This window comes from Cydia fagiglandana, chromosome 24 (assembly GCF_963556715.1).
Source record: "Cydia fagiglandana chromosome 24, ilCydFagi1.1, whole genome shotgun sequence".
NCBI classification, from domain to species: domain Eukaryota; kingdom Metazoa; phylum Arthropoda; class Insecta; order Lepidoptera; family Tortricidae; genus Cydia; species Cydia fagiglandana.
The window spans coordinates 1543750-1565201 of NC_085955.1; the positions used below are offsets into that span (position 1 = coordinate 1543750).

General features: G+C 40.4%; 2 protein-coding genes across 3 annotated transcripts; one reads left to right on the forward strand and one right to left on the reverse strand.

The window, feature by feature from the left end:
- Positions 1 to 635: 635 nt before the first annotated feature.
- Positions 636 to 18872, forward strand: LOC134676155 (uncharacterized). Of its 2 annotated transcripts, XR_010099882.1 has the most exons (5): positions 636 to 759; positions 2208 to 2287; positions 5200 to 5320; positions 18200 to 18603; positions 18718 to 18872. XR_010099882.1 is itself a non-coding variant. In XM_063534433.1 (4 exons), the coding sequence occupies exons 1-4, from the start codon at positions 740 to 742 to the stop codon at positions 18300 to 18302; spliced, it is 324 nt and encodes a 107-aa protein (XP_063390503.1). In that variant the 5' UTR covers positions 636 to 739; the 3' UTR covers positions 18303 to 18872. The 2 variants fall into 2 exon arrangements, 1 of the variants encoding a protein (XP_063390503.1); XM_063534433.1 differs by having other exon boundaries at positions 18200 to 18872.
- LOC134676231 (uncharacterized) lies at positions 7342 to 17624 on the reverse strand. The gene is made up of 5 exons (XM_063534552.1): positions 17300 to 17624; positions 14204 to 14409; positions 11596 to 12398; positions 10295 to 10414; positions 7342 to 8883 (listed from the first exon to the last, which is right to left on the reverse strand). Exons 1-5 carry the CDS (start codon positions 17490 to 17492, stop codon positions 8751 to 8753), a joined length of 1455 nt encoding a protein of 484 aa, XP_063390622.1. The 5' UTR covers positions 17493 to 17624; the 3' UTR covers positions 7342 to 8750.
- Positions 18873 to 21452: the final 2580 nt, after the last annotated feature.

The window sequence follows — 21452 nt, forward strand, 5'->3', positions numbered from 1 at the left end:
TATTTCGCTTCCGTGTTCCGTCACCAAAAAAGTTTGAGAACCGCTGCCCTAGCCCATCAGCTGGCCTTGCTTGTGGACAGGCGTGGCTCACTCCGCGATTTCGTCACTGCTACAGGTAGCTAAAAGTACATCCGTTCCACACCAATTTTGGTGGCTAGCCATAAGCCGCGCGTGGCGCTGTCGCCACCTAGCGACCATATCTGTCCTGATAGTAACAGACGCGTTTTGTTAGAGAGTGAGTCTTCTGTACCTAGTACTATTATTTATTCTGTGCTGTGGATAACAAGCGCCATGTTGCGATATATCATTAAATCAAATAGAATCTTCACCCTAGTTCCAAGATAACTGCATGAACTGTGTAATTTTTTTGCGTAATGGTACGGAACCCTTCGTGCGTGAGTCCGACTCGCACTTGACTTGTCTTTTAATGTTTATTACTCCGAGAACTGAGGAAAAGTTCAAGAAAAATGCGATAGGGAACATTTTGCCAAAGAGACACTTTCGCGTCGCTTCCATAACTGGCGTCATTTCACGATATATCATTAAATCAAAGAATCTTCGCCCTATTTTCAAGATAACGGCATGAATCAGAGCAATTACATTACTAATGGTCATTAACTAATACCTATGACCGGGTGACTTGTTTTAATGTCATAACGATAAGTATAGAACGCAGTGATTATATGCTCTTCGGATAAGTGTTTGCTCGCGTTTAGTTTAGTGATATAATTATAAGGAAATGGACGTGCGAACGATACTGTAAGTGATTTGTTTGACCTGTGTGACATTTATTTTATACGTATGTATAAGTATTAGGTATACAGTGATATGCTTTTAATTGGTATCAACAAAATAATTAAACTAAACATTAAAATTAAAACTAAAACAAAACTGTCATCCGTGGGATGCCAACAAGGAGACCCCTTAGGTCCGGCCCTGTTTAGCTTGGCAATTCAACCGATCATCGAAAGTCTAAATAGTAGCTTTAATGTTTGGTATTTGGATGACGGCACCCTGGGTGGTGATGCCGAAGTGGTAATAAACGATCTTCAAACTCTTTCAGAGAAATTTTCTCAAATAGGCCTCGAGTTTAATTTTTCAAAATGCGAAATATTCTTCCCAGACGAATATATTCAAAAAGACATAACCCTATCGCGATTCCGTGCAATAGCACCAAACATAAAAAATATAGACAGCACTTCGCTTCACCTCCTTGGGTCACCCGTCCTGGATGAATCGTTTCCGGCATTTGTCAATCAAAATTATCAAAATTTTATTACATTTTCAGACCGCTTGCGCCAAATCAATGTTCACATGGCTTACACTTTAATTAAATACTGCCTTTTCGTTCCAAAATTTACATATGCCCTTCGTTGCAGCCATCTTTGGATGTACCCCGACCTTTTAGAAAAACTTGATGATGTAATAAAAACCACCCTTGGTATCCGTTTAAGCTCTACACAGAACCTGACTGACGGCAATGTGTGGAAGGAAGTTCGTAGGAACTTCTATCATGTCATAGTGTTAGACCTAGCTAAGTTTGCAGCGATTTTGATAGCACAGACTGTGCAAGTGTTATTTCAAACGTCAAAGTTCTATGAAATTGTGAAGTTTAAAATAACACTTGCACAGTATGTGCTATCAAAATTGCCGCATAATTATAGCTTGATCTATAACTCTATGCAACTGTAACACCAACCTAATTACAGGATGTTTGGTACATCTTTTGCCAAATTAAAACGGCAGATATAGGTTAGGTCATTTGCCATCTTCTCAGACCTAGAATTTTTTTATTTGGCGCACATTTTTTTTTTCACTTCTATGCCAGTTTCTCGTAAATTTCTAATTTTTACTTGTGTAGTAGTAAAAAAAAACCATGGCCCATTTTGTTTTTCTATGCATGAGAAGATAGCGAATGACTCAACCTATCTGCTGTTTTAATTTGGCAAATGATGTACCAAACACCCTGTATATGCATACCTATTTAACTTTTGTTTTGATAGCGATGTTTAGAAGTAGCCATTACTCAGAATTGAATGTACCGCTGACATAGACGGCGCTGAGTTTAGAGATTGTAGTCACACTTAATTTAGATTATTCGACCATTGTTTCCATCTTTTTCGACTGTTAAGTACCTACTAGCCATTACTTACTTTCAGACAGACAGAAATGAATGACTTGATCATTAGAATATGCTTTCTTTTTAGAACCGTCGTAGTTGCGTTGTGGGTGTGTGGTTCCGTATCAACACAAAATGAACAAGTTGGGGCCACAAACACTACCAGTGGTAAGTACCTATCATCATCATCATATGTGACGTTCCACGGCAAAAGGTACCTTATGCCGGCTGGCGCTTACGTCGCAATAATATTGGAGCGGCGTTAATAGTAGCGTTATAGTGTCAACCACCATAAGGTACCTTTACCCGTGGGACGTCACATATATATCGCTTGCAATCTATGTATGGTCTCATTCTATGGAACTTGCTCACTATGTAAACAAACCGCCATATTGAAATTGTCTCTGAATGATGAATTTACTAGTGACTTTTGCTTACATAGTTAGCAAGTTCCATGGAATGACACTTTACCTATACTTCGTTTTTTAGCATTAGTAATAAGGTAAACAATCTTGATGTGTCCTTTTATTGAAAAACACGTTTAAAAAATAAGTCACGGCAAATATGTAACATTATGAATCTAATACGATCATTTATATTCTTCTGCTTTCATAAGTAATAGTTACGTTAACGATTTTTAAAAAGCGTTTTTCAATTAAAAGACATGTCAAAATCGCTTACCTTCTTGCAAGTTATTTCTAATGCTAAAAAACGAACTATGTATAAGTATGTATTGGCCTGTAGGTAACTATGTTTGTACGGGTCAAAACTTGCAAGTTAAATTTGACCCACTCTCCGGTTTTCGATAAAGCTGAAAATTTGCATACAATATTATGGTACAGTCAACTGTAAAAATATGGGTGCACAAATCATCTCAAAAATATGTCCCATAGCTCTTATATCAGCGAATTAAGAACTATAGGACATATTTTTGAATAAGTTGGCTACATCCATATTTTTACAGTTGATTGTACCATCGAGCTAATCTGATGATTGAGACAGGAGGTGGCCATAGGAACTCTGTGATAAAACAACGCAACCTAATTGTGTTTGGGGTTTTTAGAATTGTCTCGATGAGTATCAGTTGCCTGTGGAAAGAAAAGTACAGTCAGCGATAAAAGCTTGTACCAAAAATTTAAATTTTAGCCAAAAACGTATTTGAGCTAGCTCTTAGGTTTAGGTCACACTTCTATATTTATTGTAGTTCGTTACTTGATCTCAGTAAATGGGACATTATCTATGAAAAGGGACCTTAACGTCGATGGCGGTTACTCCGCACAGCGTCGCGCGGCATTGTATTTATATCGGAGCATCGTTAATAATGGCGTAAGCGCCATCGGCAATAAAGTCCCTTTTCATAGATAACGTCACAAATGGTTTTGCCCTTGGAATGTTTACTGACGCGTTCCATATTTATAAATCATAATTTTCTAATATTGTATATCTTCACATATTTTCCTCCTTCAGAAGCAATTTTCCCTGTCGGAAAACCTAGATAAGCGAAAACTCATTACTCTCATTAGGGTCATCCATTAATTACGTCACACGATTTTCTAGGTTTTTTGACCCCTCCTTGTCACACTTGGTCACATTTGGCAAACCCCTCCCCCCTAGTGTGACGTCACATTTTTTTCTACGAAATCGCCAAATCGAATTAAGTATGTACCTAAGTATTATTAATATTTTATCAAATTATTTTTGACGATATAAATATTAGTAATTTTATAACCCAAAACTGCTTAGGAAAGAAAATTAAACGAATAAAAACGATTATCGTTTTAAAAACTTGTTATTTAAATGTACAGCGAATAAAATAATTGAAATAATTTTTCGATTACTGATGAAGTTAAAGTGACGTCACAAAGTTTGTGTCTCCCCCCTCCCCCATGTCACAATATGTCACATTTTCTTGACCCCCTCCCTCCCCCTAAACGTGTGACGTAATTAATGGATGACCCCTTAGAGATATGTAACTAAACGATATAGGCCCTATTTGACTTGTGACGAGTCACGTGGCTAATGGCTAAGCGATAAGTAGCGATGTCACGGCCGAGCTATTAAAGTTTGATCGAGTTTGCTATTGCAAATGAAAAGGATGTTCCTTAGCCTTATCTGCAACCATAGAGAAAAATATAGGTAAGGAAAGAGCTGTAGAGTCAGACCAAGAAAAGTCTGCAGCGATTTTGATAGGGGCTTGTGCACAAAAAGTAGCCGAAAACACCTCGCGTGATTTGTGCACGCAGACCACGCAGCAGAGTAATGAGTATTTGGGGCATTATCTATGAAAAGGGACCTTATTGTCGCTTAAGCCGCACAGCGTCGCGCGGCATTGTATTTATATCGGAGCATCGTTAATAATGGCGTAAGCACCATCGACAATAAGGTCCCTTTTCATAGATAACGTCACATTTGTCTGTGGAAACAAAAGTACAGTCAGCGATAACAGCTTATACCATAGTAGTTTATGTGACTGCTACATAATGAGAGGCATTAAAATACGAGTGTGGGTTTAAGAAACGAACGTTAGTGAGTTTCTTAATAGGATCACACGAGTGTTTTAATGCCTAATTATGTACAGTTACATACACTACTTTATCTAAACACATACTTAAAACTAACTAAAAGATAAACTGTACGTCAAATGGCGGTAAATGAAAACTTTTTTCAACATCCGTAGTTTTTTTAAATTTCTAAACAAAAGAATGAAGTCCCTATTCTCATGTCACTCGAGATCAAATATCGTGCGGTTTATATTTAAAAAACATACTAAATTGACGTTTCGTATCGATAACTGTTTTAATATCTATGGGTACTAGAATAGAGACCTACTTGAGTTTTGACTGCTGTTCCAAATTTAAACTCATAACCTACAAAAATCTATAACGTTATGTACATTAAAGTACAAATTTTTCTACTACCACAGATAAGGAAGTTCTCATAGTAAAATTGGTTGTAATAAAGCTTGTCATTTCCTACGGTTTCTGAACGCATTATAGAGCACTAATGACATGTGTGTAGATAAAATTTATTTTTTGCCAATAAGCGTATTTTTAAACGAATTAATTAATTTAATTCCCCAGAACCATCCAAGGAATGTCTAACCGCCAGAAACGTGACGGGTGTGTGCGTACAACGGAACAGTTGCGACTACAGCACGGCGGCCATTGATCTCACGCTCTACGCCCCACATAACTATACCAGGTACCTTCTATTATTACGCTATACACCCCACATAACTATACCAGGCACGTCCTATTATTACACTATACGCCCCACATAACTTTACCAGGTACCTTCTATTATTACGCTATACACCCCACATAACTATACCAGGCACGTCCTATTATTACACTATACGCCCCACATAACTTTACCAGGTACCTCGTGTTATTACGCTATACGCCCCACATAACTATACCAGGTACCTCATATTATTACACTATACGGCCCACATAACTATACCAGGTACCTCCTTTTATTACGCCCTACGCCCCACATAACTATACCAGGTACCTCTTATTATTACACTATACGCCCCACATAACTATACCAGGTACGTCCTATAGGGACCGTCGGAAACTGCCATCTTGTGGCCTGAATCGGACACATATGTGCACATGTACATTGCCAAAGCAAGTGCTACCCTCTACCGTTCTCGTCGGCACGTTTCCTTGTGCAGTAAGTTCTGCCATCTAGTGGGCTACATCGGAAGCATAAACGACACATTTACGTCTCACGCCAAAAATCTGACGGCTCCTATGCTGCCTCCTATAGTTCATGCACGGGGCCTATTATTACTATTGGCAGTGTGGCGACACCGACGCTCCTCCTTTCAGGTATTCTCGGCTCCGTTCGGCCATAAAGAAATATAGTAAGTGTAAGGGCTGAGTGGACGCTCGAGTTGAGCGTGCAGCGGGGCGGGGCGTGCGGCGTGCATGTTAAACAAATGCAAACGTATAGGAGCGGCCTTAGTGCACGCTGCTCAAATCACTTGTGAGCCTGACGCCACGCTGCACGCCCCGCTGAACGCTCCGCTTCGAGCGTCCACTCAGGCCTTACACTAAGACAAGAGTGCTCACTCCAAACATCACTTTTGGTACCAAAATTATTAGTATTTTCACAGTCGACATCTAGCATCGAGTAGCGGAATTATCAGTTTAAAAGACGCTAGTGTGGCACCTCCCCTCTCCTCGCCTCTTTAACCAATGTGTCCTGCCCACCATGACCTATGGTGCCGAGACATGGACGCTCACTAAGGGGGCTGTGCATAAAATCCGCGTAGCACAGAGAGCCATGGAGCGCGCCATGCTCGGTATCAAGCTTCAAGATCGAGTAAGGAATGTCGAGATCCGTCGCCGCACCAAGGTGCATGACGTGGGTTTCGTCATTACCAAACTAAAATGGAATTGGGCAGGACATGTTGCTAGGCAGAGTGATGGCAGGTGGACTAAAATGTTAACAGAATGGTGGCCGCTTTCAAATGAAAGAAGCGCCTGGCGTCCGTTGGCTCGTTGGGTGGACGACATCCGGAAAATTGCGGGTCACTGCTGGATGAGATTAGCTCAGGACCGGGACAAGTGGCGTACTAGAAGAGAGGCCTATGCTCAGCAGTGGGCGATAAAGGGCTGATATGATGATGATGAGTGTGGCACCTATTACTGGACTATCATAAGATTCATAAGTCAGTCAGTCAGTTTGTGGCATAGAAGAATCACTTGCACCATTCCACTAACCCGCGGTTAACCAGTTAAACCTGGAGTTACTATTACCATGCTTACCAGTATCTGTTTAAACGCTTAACCCCGGGTTAGTGGGATGCTGCAAGTGGCCTTAAGACATATATAGTGCCGTATTCGAACTTCAAGATATCCACAAGAGACGACACGTACTAGATCCATTCTAGATACGTTATAGTTTAGATATCAACTAGTTCTCTTTTGCAGCGCCATTCGGGCAACCAATGTCACTTTTACGTTAGATAGAGTAAGATATCTATTCGATGTGAATTGGATCTCTAAGTCATATCCTGTGGAAATCGTTCAAGAGTATCTCCAGAATCGTGCAAATGTCAAATTTGACAGGTTAGATCTTAAACATATCGTTATCGTATCTTGGTGATGTCTAAAAGATTTCTATTTCAAAATCCGAATCGGGCCCCTAAACTGTATCAGGAAATAACACCCGAAACGGGTTATGGATCTTTCGGAAATAATACAAAAATATAGGTACAAAAATATATATTTTGAAAATTCACATCAGTTCTACAATTACATTTATAATTAATAAACTCTCGGCCCGGCGACTTTGGGCGACCAATTCAAATTGATATTGAAAAAATAATTGAAAAAACAAAAGATATCCTCTTTTATAACAAAAAGTATCACAAAACCTAACTAACCTCCATTATTGAAGCTCTGGTAAAATCTGATAACATTATATTTGGCCCTGGGATGGTGTCACCAGTCTATAAAACAATATTCATTCGACGAAGCGCGCACCCGAGCTGCATACATCACCAATGTTAGTAGCTCGGTACTACTAACAGGGATAGCGTGTCTTATAGTAAGTCAAGTGTAAGTCTTGGGCAGTTGTGTGAAAGTCTGACAACCCTACTGTGTGTGTGTATTGCTTTTACGCAAACATCAAAGGCGTCGGTCCACTGTTACTTTTTACACTGTGGTGTCACTACTAGCTTACATATCGTCAGGTGACAAGCAAAAGTCACTAATTACTAAAAAAATTAAACAAAAATCGACCTTCTTTTAGTACTAACATGGTTCATTTTAGCTATGAACTTGTGGTGGTACTTAGTGACTTTTGCTTGTCATCCGGCGATATGGCAATAATGTACAGTCAGCAGCAGAAGTAGCTAAGCGGGCGAGGTGTTCAAAATGACCTTGACACGCTCTTATTCTCTCAACAATAAAGTCGCGTCTAGATCATTTTGAACACCTGGCCCGTTTAGCAACTTCTGCTGCTGACTGAGGCATTTGAATTACGCATTATAGGGAGGGGGGGGTAAGGGTCGCATTTTATAGGGGTTCAAATGACACCCGATTTGTGTCTAGGAGACGCGTAGTTTCTTTTTCTACGTGTTTGAAGTTACGTGTGACGGAACGAAATCGTCGGGTGACAAGCAAAAGTCACTAAGTACTATCAAAAAATTTAAGTAACAATGCACTTTATTACACTTGTAACACGGTTTATTGTCCAATAATTTCAATGGTGTTAGTTAGTGACTTTTGCTTGTCACCCGACGAAATACAGTTAGGTACGACGACGAGCGAAGCGAGGAGTGCTAGGTATCTTGCGTTCACAACACACCCGACTCGCTACGGACAAAGTGCTCAAAACCATGTATACGGACAAAGTGCTCAGAAATATGTATACGAAATTTTCTTCAGTTACTTGGTTCATGGACCTCAAAATACATAACCTCAAAACATATATTTTTTTGTGGTAACTATTGATTTCCTAACTTTTGGGACGGGGTCGGGGGGGGGGGGGGGGGTTCCTACCCCCCTGACCCTCTCTCCCTCCCCTCTCCCTATAATGCGTAATTCAAATGCAACCCCGCTGACTGTGCGTACGTCATGTCGGGACAAATGGAGACTAATACCCAAACGGGGAGTTAGTTTTCAAACAGTTTTGGTTCCTCCATGTTATTGCAGTGGTGGTGCCACCTGGCGGTCGCCAGCTGCGTGGCCGTAAACTCCGTGTCGCAGTGAGTGCAGCTCCAGTTAGGCTCGTTCTGATGGGCTTCTCTGAACATATAAATAAAAAAAATTCTAAGACAAATCAAAGACAATCTCACACAGATAGTGATCCAAAAGACTCGAGACTCGAGCCTTTGGAGCCCTTTTTAGGGTTACCCCTTTTTCACGAACCGTGATAGCTAGACAGTTGAAATTTTCACAGATGATATATTTCTGTTGCCGCTATAACAACAAATACTAAAAACAGAATAAAATAAAGATTTAAATGGGGCTCCCATACAACAAACGTGATTTTTGACCAAAGTTAAGCAACGTCGGGAGTGGTCAGTACTTGGATGGGTGACCGTTTTCTTTTTGCATTTTTTTTGCTTTATGGTACGGAACCCTTCGTGCGCGAGTCCGACTCGCACCTGCCCGGTTTATTATTTTAGGGCACGCCTCATCTCTTGACGCCTAAAAGGCTAAAAATCTATTTAGCTCTGGAGCTAACCTTATTAAGCCCCCAGAGTCTAGGCTCTTAAATAGAACTAGGCTCGGGGCCAAAGAGCTAAATAGGCTTTTAGCCTTTTAGGCTTCAAGAGATGAGGCGAGCCCTAAAAAAAGAGCTAAAAGGCTCGAGGAGAGAAAACTAGTGTGTTCGCGCGAACTGTACATTTTTCTTTCCTGTGGGCAATAGTTAACACCTTGTGGGCATGTAAGTAATAATTTTATCATAGTTCTCTAAATAAAAGGAGGACCTTTTCACGTGGATAAGGGTTACATAAGAAAATTTACCTTTATATATATTATTATAGGACATATATATATATATATATATATATATAAATATATATTATAGGACATTTTTACACAAATTGACTAAGCCCCACAGTAAGCTCAAGAAGGCTTGTGTTGTGGGTACTCAGACAACGATATATATTATATATAAATACTTAAATACATAGTAAACAACCATGACTCAGGAACAAATATCTGTATCATCATACAAATAAATGCCCTTACCAGGATTCGAACCCGGGACCATCGGCTTCATAGGCAGGGTCACTACCCACTAGGCCAGACCGGTCGTCTTATAGCCCTTAACTCTTGTGTATGTCTACAGGAGAGACGTAACACAGTTTTCTGTTTGACCCATTTATGTGTACCCACCTAAATATACCTTCAGAGTATGTGTACCCACCTAAATATACCTTCAGAGTATGTGTACCCACCTAAATATACCTTCAGAGTATGTCTACCCACCTAAATATACCTTCAGAGTATGTGTACTCACCTAAATATACCTTCAGAGTATGTGTACTCACCTAAATATACCTTCAGAGTATGTGTACCCACCTAAATATACCTTCAGAGTATGTGTACTCACCTAAATATACCTTCAGAGTATGTGTACTCACCTAAATATACCTTCAGAGTATGTGTACCCACCTAAATATACCTTCAGAGTATGTGTACTCACCTAAAATGTGCCTTCAACGCCCCTATACCCTGGACGCCGTGGTATGCCGTCTGACAGATGGAACACTCCAGCTTCAGCCAGTTGCTGTCCATGTTCGTAGCACTGATCTTCAGGCTTAACCTGCAGAAGAACAATTCTTATGTTAACTGTTACCAGTGGGGAGACACAGGAGTGTCTCATACCTTATAGAACGCCATTTATATTTGATCCTTATTCTTTCACTGATATGTGTTAAATTTGTAAATTTAAATATCAGTAACTTTTTAGCAAAAATTTCATTTTTGGTACAAGCTTTTATCGCTGACTGTACTTTTCTTTCCACAGGCAACTAATGCTCATCGAGACAATTCTAAAAACCCCAAACACAATTAGGTTTCGTTGTTTTATCACATAGTTTATATGGCCACCTCCGGTCTCCATCATCAGATCAGCTCGATGACACCATAATATTGCATTGTCACCCAAATTACGTATGTATGCAAAATTTCAGCTCAATTGGAAACCGGGAAGTGGATCAAATTTAACTTGCAAGATTTGATTACACACAGACAGACAACGGACAGGTGAAACTAAATAAAAGCTTGTAAAAAGAAAGCCATCTACTCGAGACTAGGCCAAACGTATGACGCCGTCGCTCGAAAAGATTGCACCATGCCTTTGGCGTAGTCTCGAGCAGATGGCGATACTTTTTGATATAAACAAATTTAAAACATATCAGTGAAAAAATAAAGATCATAGTCAAATGGCGTTCTAACAGTTTTACTCTTCTGTCGAAAAATGGCAGTAAGGGAGGACCTTTCAGGCATTCTCGGCGCCGTTCGGCTCAGCATTGCTCCGAGCAATTATTAGAGTTGGCACAACTTGACGTCCCTTTGTGCACGACCACAGATAATGTCTTTGACAACCCTAAATGGCCGAAACAGATAGTGCCATAAATTAGAAAGGGACAGCATGATTCGTCCCTGAACCGCTGTCAAAATTCTATATCCTTCCCCACAATTCAAACCTCCACAATCTCCATACAAAATATCATCTAAATAGGTTCAGCGGTTATTGATTCCCCATTCCCCATATAAATTTCTACCCCCCTTTTCATTCCCTTAAGGGACTCTAAATCTCTAAACCAAATTTCAACTAAATCAGTTCAGCAGTTTAAGCGTCAAAAGTTAACAGACAGACAGACACACTTTCACATTTATAATATTAGTATGGATATGCAAACCTCTTTAAATTATTCTTATTTTTATTAACCTGCCAAAACTTTCGCTCGGACACTACTAAACAGTTTTAGTAAAATATACCTTGATATATGGAACCACACCATCGGTGAAATCTTCTCCTCCAACTGCAAATCATACTTCTCCGATTCCGTATCAACATCTTCATACAGATATCTCACATATGGATATTCGCTCATATGAAACCTGAACGTACAAGGTATCTCCACCCTGCCATTATTAAATGTCGCTGGCAATACTTTCAAATCTTCATTTATGGTCTTAAATATCATATCTACGTCATGTTGCTGCTCTATATTATATCTATTTGACCGTTGTATTTTCTCTATAACTAACTTCAAATCTTTTCTCGCCACATCCCCTTGAGTTTTCGTATTTTTCGGTGTTTGCAAATGGGTGTTTAATCTCGGCTCCCTTTGAATCTGTCTTAGGTTTTTATTTATAAGCATGTGCTTAAAATTTGGCAGCATTTCCCTTTTATACTTAAAGCAGGCCATATTTATAGTAATATTGATGTAGCATGAGTTCAGCATGGATTGAAAAGTTTGTTGGTTAACACATATTTTTGATGGTACGTCAGAGTTTATATTAAATATTGATCCTTTGTATTCTGGATGTGGTTTTCGAAAGAACAGTTTATTTAATTGATCTCTGGAGCAATTTATTTCTAAGACAACATCCCCGGGGACTGCTTTGCTGGATTCGGGTATTTCTTGGCTCCGTTTCAGTTTCTGGGCCGCTTCTCTGGCGAACGGTTCAGTCGCTTTCAAAATGGTGGCGAGGTATTCCTTTAGGGATGTGTATTCGATGTCCAGCATTTTTTCAATCTCTTCGTGGTCATCCATGCAGCGGGTTTCATGCATTACCTAAAAGTTAAAAGTAAATAAGTTTTTGGCAAAAAAAAATATTTTTGGTACAAGCTTTTATCGCCGACTGTATTTTTTTTCCATAGGCAACTAATACACATCGAGACAATTCTAAAAATCCCAAACACATTTAGGTTTCGTTGTTTTATCACAGAGATCCTATGGCCACCTCCGGTCTCCATCATCAGATCAGCTTAATGAGACCATAATATTGCATTGTCACCCGATTTACGTATGTATGCAAAATTTCAACTCAATCGGAAACCGGGAAGTGGATCAAATTTAACTTGCAAGATTTGATTACACACAGACAGACAGACAGACAGACAGACAACGGTCAGGTGAAAGTAAATAAAAGCTGGTAATAATAAAAAAATACTAATTGTTTACGGGGCTCAGGTTTTCAGACCCTTATAATTGCTTGCTTGATTCTTTTTTAAATAACTTGTCAGATCCAAGAGTCTTTTGTATAGACTCGTGTCTTTTTTAGATAACGTTCAATTTAGTTATAAAAAAAAATCGAAATGCAATGTTTTCATGTAAAATTGATGTGTGAATATGAAGAAGAGAAGAAGAGGAAAAAACATTTTTATTCCATGGCTAGTGTTGTTTTGAGTTGCGTTTAAAAAAGACTCAATAAAAAACTCAACTCGTATAAAACTCAATATAAAACTCGGTTTTTTAGGGTTCCGTACCCAAAGGGTAAAACGGGACCCTATTACCAAGACTCCGCTTTCCGTCCGTCCGTCCGTCTGTCACCAGGCTGTATCTCACGAACCGTGATAGCTAGACAGTTGAAATTTTCACAGATGATGTATTTCTGTTGCCGCTATAACAACAAACACTAAAAAGTACAGATCCCTCGGTGGGCGAGTCGGACTCGCACTTGTTCGGTTTTTATTTTAGCAAAGAGTCTCGTAAAAACCAGTCTAGTTCTTTACATTTAGACTTAAAAGACTCAAGTTCTTACCAACACTGGTAAAGGAAAACAATATGAAGGAAGAAACGTGATAATAATAATTTCAAACTTTATACGTCCCACTGCTGGGCACAGGCCTCATCTCATGCGCAAGAGGGCTAGGGGCTATAGTCCCCACGCTAGCCCAATGCGGATTGGGGACTTCACATACACCTTTGAATTTCTTCACAGATGTATGCAGGTTTCCTCATGAGCTTTCATTCACCGAAAAGCTAGTGGTAAATATCATACGATATTTCGTACATAAGTTCCGAAAACTCATTGGTACGAGCCAGGATTTGAACCCTTATGTCCAGATTGAAAGTCAGATATCATATCCACCACATGAAGAAACCTCCATAGTCTGTAAGGCCTGCGCAAACCGGCGGAGCGCAGCGCAGATCACTTTAAAATTATCAATGTATTCCCTTCCCTATTTCAATTACCTTCAGGTATAAATTTAAATGCTTTGAGACCGACCTCGGAGCATCACGGAGGATTGTTACTCCGCGGCATCGAGGAGCACGTTAGAGGATACCGCGGCGGTAGGCGGCGGCATGCCGTGGCATCCTGCGGCATGCGCCGACGCCTCCCGAGTGCGCCGGAGTAGCGCCGGGACGACAGGGGAGAACTCGTGCACACTAGTCACTAATCCCTTGTGATAGAGTATACGCGGCGGCATCCCCCGGCCTGCGCCGAAGTGCTCCATGGTGCGCCGGCCTGGCGGGCGCTCGCGGTATCGCGGGGGATTTTACCTCACCGGTGTGCGCTGCGCGGCGTAAATCCTCCGCGGTGATCTGCGTTGCGCTCCGCCGGTTTGCGCTGGCCTTCAATCTGTAATTATTACCTGATCAAATTCATCCCACTGCGGCCAACTTTTCAAGAATTTCTTCAACACATTCATATATATGTCCACACTGATGAAGTGCAGGTTAGCGGGGTCCAGATCAAACTCCTTCTTCAGGATGCCGATGAGCTGGTTGTTCGTCAGCTTGGTGTTCTGCTTGCCGTTGTAGTTTATTAGATGCTTCATTAGTTCTAACAGGGGTTTTTCTGAAAATTAGAATAGGATAGAATAGAAATGGTTTATTTGGTATTGAAATATTTGAAATACATGCTTAACCTATAATACATCTTATTCTAGTATAAGACACCAAAATGGATGCCACCTTAGCATATGCCAAGGGGTCATCCATTAATTACGTCACACGAATTTCTAGGTTTTTTGACCCCTCCCCCCCTCCTTGTCACACTTGGTCACATTTGGCAAACCCCTCCCCCCTAGTGTGACGTCACATTTTTTCTACGAAATCGCCAAATCGAATTAAGTAAGTACCTAAGTATTATTAATACATATTTTATCAAAATATTTTTGACGATATAAATATATATTAGTAATTTTATAACCTAAAACTGCTTAGGAAAGAAAATTAAACGAATAAAAACGATTATCGTTTTAAAAACTTGTTATTTAAATGTACAGCGAATAAAATAATATAAATAAATTTTCGGTAAGTGATGAAATTAAAGTGACGTCACAAAGTTTGTGTCTCCCCCCTCCCCCATGTCACAATATGTCACATTTTCTTGACCCCCTCCCTCCCCCTAAACGTGTGATGTAATTAATGGCTGACCCCCAATGACTAATGTCCTTAGCCATGGCGCTGGTTTTCAGGACATCATTCATTCATTCAGGCCTTTAGCATCTTGACAGATGATTTATGCAGCGTCTGTAAGCGAGGAACAACGTCTCTCGTGGCTGTATAAGCCAATGCGGGACCGGCATTTGCGACCGCATTTGTGGCAGGTGAAGCTGGGAACCATGTCGGCATCATCAGGTGGATTGTGCCTCTTTGCGCGTTTTCGGGCAAGGTCTTGGAACCACGCGTTGTCATAACAAATATAAAATAAAGCAAAACAAAACTTAATGCAACATATGGGAGAAGAGATGACAGTTGAGTTAATTAATTGATAACAGTACATAATTAGTTATTATTTGTAAAGATGGCAGGCAGTGGTAACAAGGTGCAGTTAGGATGCTAATTTTTATGCTCTGTAGCGAACAAAAATCACTAAAATAGACCGGCAGAAGCGGAGATGGGCTGGCCACATGTTGAGAGACAGGCAGGAAAAATGGAGTAAGATCGTAACGGATTGGTACCCAAGAGGTTGCACACGGAGCCAGAGGAGACCTCAAACAAGATGGGAGGATGAACTCAAACTCGCAGCGGGCCCGAACTGGAGAAGAGTGGCCCACGACAGACCTCAATGGAACGAGCTAGAGGAGGCCTTTGTCAAGCGGCACACTGAGCTTAGAGATATACTCTAACTAGAACAAAAGGGCTAAATAGATAGATAGCGAACAAAACCTGTCTCTGTCGCACAAATATGGAAGAGTGATAAGATAGATTATAGATAGATTATTAAAAAAAAAAAAAAAGATTATCATATGTCCGTCCCATGGGTAAAGGTACCTTATGGCGGTTGGCGCTTATGCTATTATTAACGCAGCTCCAATATTATTGCGGCGCTATGCGACGTAAGCGCCAGCCGCCATAAGGTACCTTTTGCCGTGGAACGTCACATATACAGACACAAACAAACACAGACAACACACAGACAGAGTGAACAATTGACTTCTTGGCTAGGCAGGCTAATCGGTTTTTCAGGGGCAAAAACATACCAGTGCTAGTGAATTAAATATTGACTTGTGTTATCAGTATTGAAAGCAAGCTATTTCTAAACCATAATAACATTTTTTATTTAGATGTGCATGTGAAAACCGGTTTTTGGTTATAAAGCATATTTTTTTAAAGCAATTGTAGGCAGTGGCAGGCGTGGCTCACTCCGCGATTTCGTCGCTTTGCTACAGGTAGCTAAAAGTACATCCGGTTTGCCATAAGCCGCGCGTGGCGCTGTTGCCACCTAGCGGCCATATCTGCCCTGATCGTAACAGACGCGTTTCGTTAGAGAGTGAGTCTTCTGTACCTAGTACTATTATTTATTCTGTGGCAGTGGTGGATGTACCCTAAAGCCAAGTAGGCCCGGGCCTAGAGCGGCAAGATATTAGGGGCGGCAAATTGTACCAAGAATTTGCTCCATTACAACAATATGATGGGTGCTGAGAAAGACGCGGCTACAGGGCCTGGGGCCTAGGGCGGCAAAGACTGCAAATCCGCCACTGATTGTAGGGATATAACAATGTTTGGGATATAACTTTAATAAATATACTCTTTAGCCTTACCGCTGGTGGCCTAGCGGTAAGAGCGTGCGTCTTTCAATCCGAAGGTCGCGGTTTCAAACCCCGGCTCGTACCAATGAGTTTTTCGGAACTTATGTACGAAAATATCATTTGATATTTTCCAGTCGCTTTTCGGTGAAGGCAAACATCGTGAGGAAACCGAACTAATCCCAATAAGGCCTAGTTTCCCCTCTGGGTTGGAAGGTCAGATGGCAGTCGCTTTCGGAAAAACTAGTGCCTACGTCAAATCGTGGGATTAGTTGTCAAGCGGACCCCAGGCTCCCATGAGCCGTGGCAAAATGCCGGGATAACGCCAGGACGAAGAAGACTCTTTAGCAAGCCGCAAAAGGTAGTTTAAGTGTTGATTTTCAGACTGGCAGCTCAACAAAACACTACGAACGTAACGCGTCACCTCCTATCCTACGTACGAAAACTTAGATGTAAGGAACATTGTAAACAGGTTGCTAGGCTTGTGACGATTTGCGGATTAGTTCCTGATTCGCCGTATTCTTGTTTCGTCGGATTCCTGGTTCGCCGGATTTTCTTTAGGAAGTCACAATTCAGCGGCTCTTGTTTTGTCGGATTCATTATATGTAAGTGAATCCGACAAAACAAGAATCCGGTAAATCGGGAACTAACCGATTTGCGTAGTGCGTACAACCTGTAGTACAACTAAAAGTGTGATAATTAAGCTAACATTACCTTCGTCATCATTATACGCAGTAGATACGGTCTCTGCATCGTCGTAAGATCTCTCATCCATAGTCAACTCTTGTGCGCTCGCTTTATTAATCTTGTTATCGAGTACATGTTTGCCTTGTTCGCCATCAGATACTACTGAGCTAGCTGATGCTAGCTCGTCGCTCGAATCGTCCTCGACCACAATTAGCGACATTTTAAGTTATAAATTGTGAAATTCGCTACAATAAGCAACTTTATTCGCTTTGACTACTTTTTCTCCAAACACATCAAATAAAAACTGACAACCCAAGCAAAGCAAAACGTCAAACATCAAAACTAAAAAAAAAATTGTTTAGATACGAAGTATTTAGCCCGCAGGATACGCGAGTTAGAATCGATTTAATACATCGAACGTTGTAGAAAAGCATTTCGAAAACTCAAGTAAATAAAGAAAGTTAATAAGGAAAATGCAACCACGGACGTAGAGATAAAGAGTATATATAAAGAGAATAATAATATACACCGAAATCGGGCAGCAATGCGATATCTGTGGTAAATCGATTAAATAATAATCGACTTATATAAAATCGATTATTAAAAATGCATGGCAAGCAACTTCCGTCAGTAGAAAAGGCGGCAAATTTAAAAATTTTAAGTGCGGAGGGTTGTCCTTCCATGGAAAATATGAATTTCCCGCATTTTTCACTGACAAAGTGGATTAGCCACAGTATATTTCCCATCCCTAAACTTAGAGGAGGCCAGAAGACCTACCGCGAAAAAAGAAAATTGAAATTTCGGTACCTACGTCTTGCAAGGTTGCATTCAAGCGTTGTTTTTCGATTTTTCTAGGTTGGCGGTTGGCCCTCTGATCCCATATTGTTCATATTAGTTATTTTAAAGATAAATTTGTCTGGTCTTCAGGCCCTGCGCGACAGCGGAGGTGTGCTGCCCGCAAGCCGCCATTGTCCGCGTGGAGCCCCCAAGCAACGGCACGTTCGACAGCGACGAAGATGATGATGAATGACACTTCAGGGCTATAACCGCGAAAATCGAAGTTCGCAAATTACGGGCATTTTTCTCTATCACTCTAATTACGCCTACATTGGAGGAAAAGAGAAAGATCCCCGCAATTTGCGAATTTCTGTTTTCGCGGTAGCCCCTCTGAGATCAAGGACCTACGCACACTGGACATTCCGTCTGGGCCATGTCCAATTGTCCAACTTCCTAGAGTCAGGCCAGGCTAACTTGGCAGCAATAGCACAGACTGTACAAGTGTTATTTTGAACTTCTGTGAAATTATGATGTTTAAAATAAGCTAACTTAGAGTATATAACATCCGTATATATAGAGTATGTGGTTGATCATTGGCCGCCTATTTTCGACAGAGGGGAACGCCTGTTAATGGCGGCTCCATTGTTAATTACTCCGAGTAAGCTAAGCTCAATAAGCTGCATTGTCTATGGCAGGTCTACTCTACCTCGAAAAAAGATTGTGAATTTCATTGTATTTTTTTATTTTATTAGTTAAAATAAGTTTTAATTTAAAATACTCATGTTGTGTAAGTTATTTCTGTGATTAAAGATTTACTTAAGAACACGAAGTTTGATTAAAGCCCCTCATTCACACTCCTACCTTGTAGACCGCCTCGCAGGACTACGGCGTAGGATATAGCTCACACACCATCCTACTCTGTAGGTCGCCTCGCAGGACTAAGGAGCAAGAAATAGCTCACACACGGTACTGTTTTGCCGTCAATCACCAGTACCAGAGATATATATAACTCCGTATAAGATAAATAAAGTCTAAGAAAAAAACGTGCCTCGGATGTCAAGCAAAAGTCACTGTCGAATAGATGGCGCCATATACCTTTGGCCTATTGTCGTTTAGATGGCGTTGGCGACACCGTTTGATATTTAACAATTTTAACACGTATCAGTGAAAGAACATGGGTCAGTGTGGAACAATAAAAATTAATAATCATATATCCGTAAACATATTTTAATTCATTTATACATTTTCAATTTTATTTTAAGTTTTAATCGTGTGTCGATAGATGGCAGTAAATGTACCGTGACTACAAAATTTACTTTGACAGGACCCCTCTATACTATCTATTCTTTTTGCCAGTACTCAGTACTGAGGGCTTACCGCGAACCACGTTCGACGTGTTGCCTCCCTGTCACTCTTACGTACGAATTTACAAGTGCGACAGAGAGGCAACACGTCGAACGTGGTTCGCGGTAGGCCCTCTGGCCGCGTAGCCAAGATGCCGATCGCTTACGCTCCGTAGCGATCGAAACGCAACTGTCACTGTCGCACTAATATGGAAGTGTGATAGAGAGACATAATGGTTTTCGTTGTCGAAGCGATAGCGATTGTAACCTTGGCTAGGCCGGCTGCTTCATTTCTCACAAGTGTCGGTCTACATTACTCTTGAAAATGTTACGTGCAATTTAAAAAAAAGAAAATAGCTCTTCTGCTATGTATTTTTTGTTATTGGATAAAAATAAAAGCGTGGGAAAAGAAACTGCTAAAAATTCGCCAGAGAGCGTCATATTTGGTCATATTTCTTAAGTATTGGTATATAATTATTGTTGCAATGCCTATCCCTTCATTGTTTGTTGGAATGATTGGGTGATTTCTGGTCCCAAAAACAGCGATTTTCTTTATAAATTTCAAAAAAATGGCGCGCACTGTTGTCATACGTCAAACACCGTAGTCCGCAACGTAGGACGATAACCCACACGCAATCCTACGCGGCGGACTATAACGGTGGGCGGGGCTTGCAGGATTCGTAGGACCCAAGAGGCATCCTACTTGGGTTTGGAGGACGGCACGTAGTCCGCAACCCCCATACACAATCCTACCCAACGAGGCGGACTACGGGGCGGACTACAAGGTAGGAGTGTGAATGGGGGGCTTTAAACAATTTTTATTTTATTTTTGAAGTTTGACATTTTGCTTTGCTTGGCTTGACAGTTTTAACTATGGTTTTAACGTATTTATGGTTGGCCCATGTCTACAGATTCCCAATTCTATAGATTCTCTAATTTACGGATTCCCAATTTAACAGACAACCAATTATACATGTATGTATGTATGCATGTGTGTATGTATGTATGTGTTTGTATTGTATTGTAAACTTTGACATCGTTTAATAAATTGACTTGAATATATTTTTAGTAATATTCCACTAGTCATTTTGCGTTCTAGGTAGACCGTCTGCGAATAACCCAGTGAAATTATGACGATTAAAATAAGCTAAAGGTTCCTCTTCACGTTGGGCCAACGCCAACGAGGGACGCACCCATGCGGTAGAATGAGATAGCAATATCACTTGCTCCCTCTAACGCATAAATGCGTCCCTCGTTGGCGTTGGGGTTGGCCCAACGTGAAGAGGAGCCTTAAGCGGCATTGTCTATGGAAGGTAATTAACCTACATTAAAAAAAGTTCATTGTAAACTTTGTATTTATTTCTTAGTTTTAATTTAATATATGCTGTGTATTATTTATGTAATTAAAGATTTACTTAAGAACACGAAGGTTGATTATTTGATAAGTTAGTTTGTTATTATTAAAATTAAAAACTAATATACGGTCAATGGTAACAATTTGTAGTGGTCTTTAACATATTATACAGGGTGCTTCCTGTAACAGGAGCAATAAATTAAACTAAAGGCTATACTCCTCAACCTGACCAACATTTGTTCAGCAACTTTTAAAAATTATGAATCCTTTAGACTTCCTCTTATTCATACAAATAAATATTGTCTTCAATGTACGCTGACATCAATGTGTTTGAAGTTACTTGTCACGCTTTTAACATAACAAAATTTGCAATACATTGCGTCTTAGAATAAACATTAAAGATATTAATAAAGTGTAATAAAAATCAAAACATGAGTTATTTTCAAAAGTTGCTTAACAAATGTTGGTCAGTTTGAGGAGTACAGCCTACAGTTTAATTAATTGCTCTTGTTACAGAAAACACACTGTATAACTACAGAGTCTGTAGTACAGACAGTATAGACGCGTTGGCGACGAGAGATGGCGTGCTGGTATTATACAGAAGTTCGATTGGTAGACCTGTGGGTCGAAATCAGTTTATGTATTCGTGAAAGCCTTAAACTGCTGCTGCGATGGTCTTATACTGCAGTTTGATTTGTAGACCCAT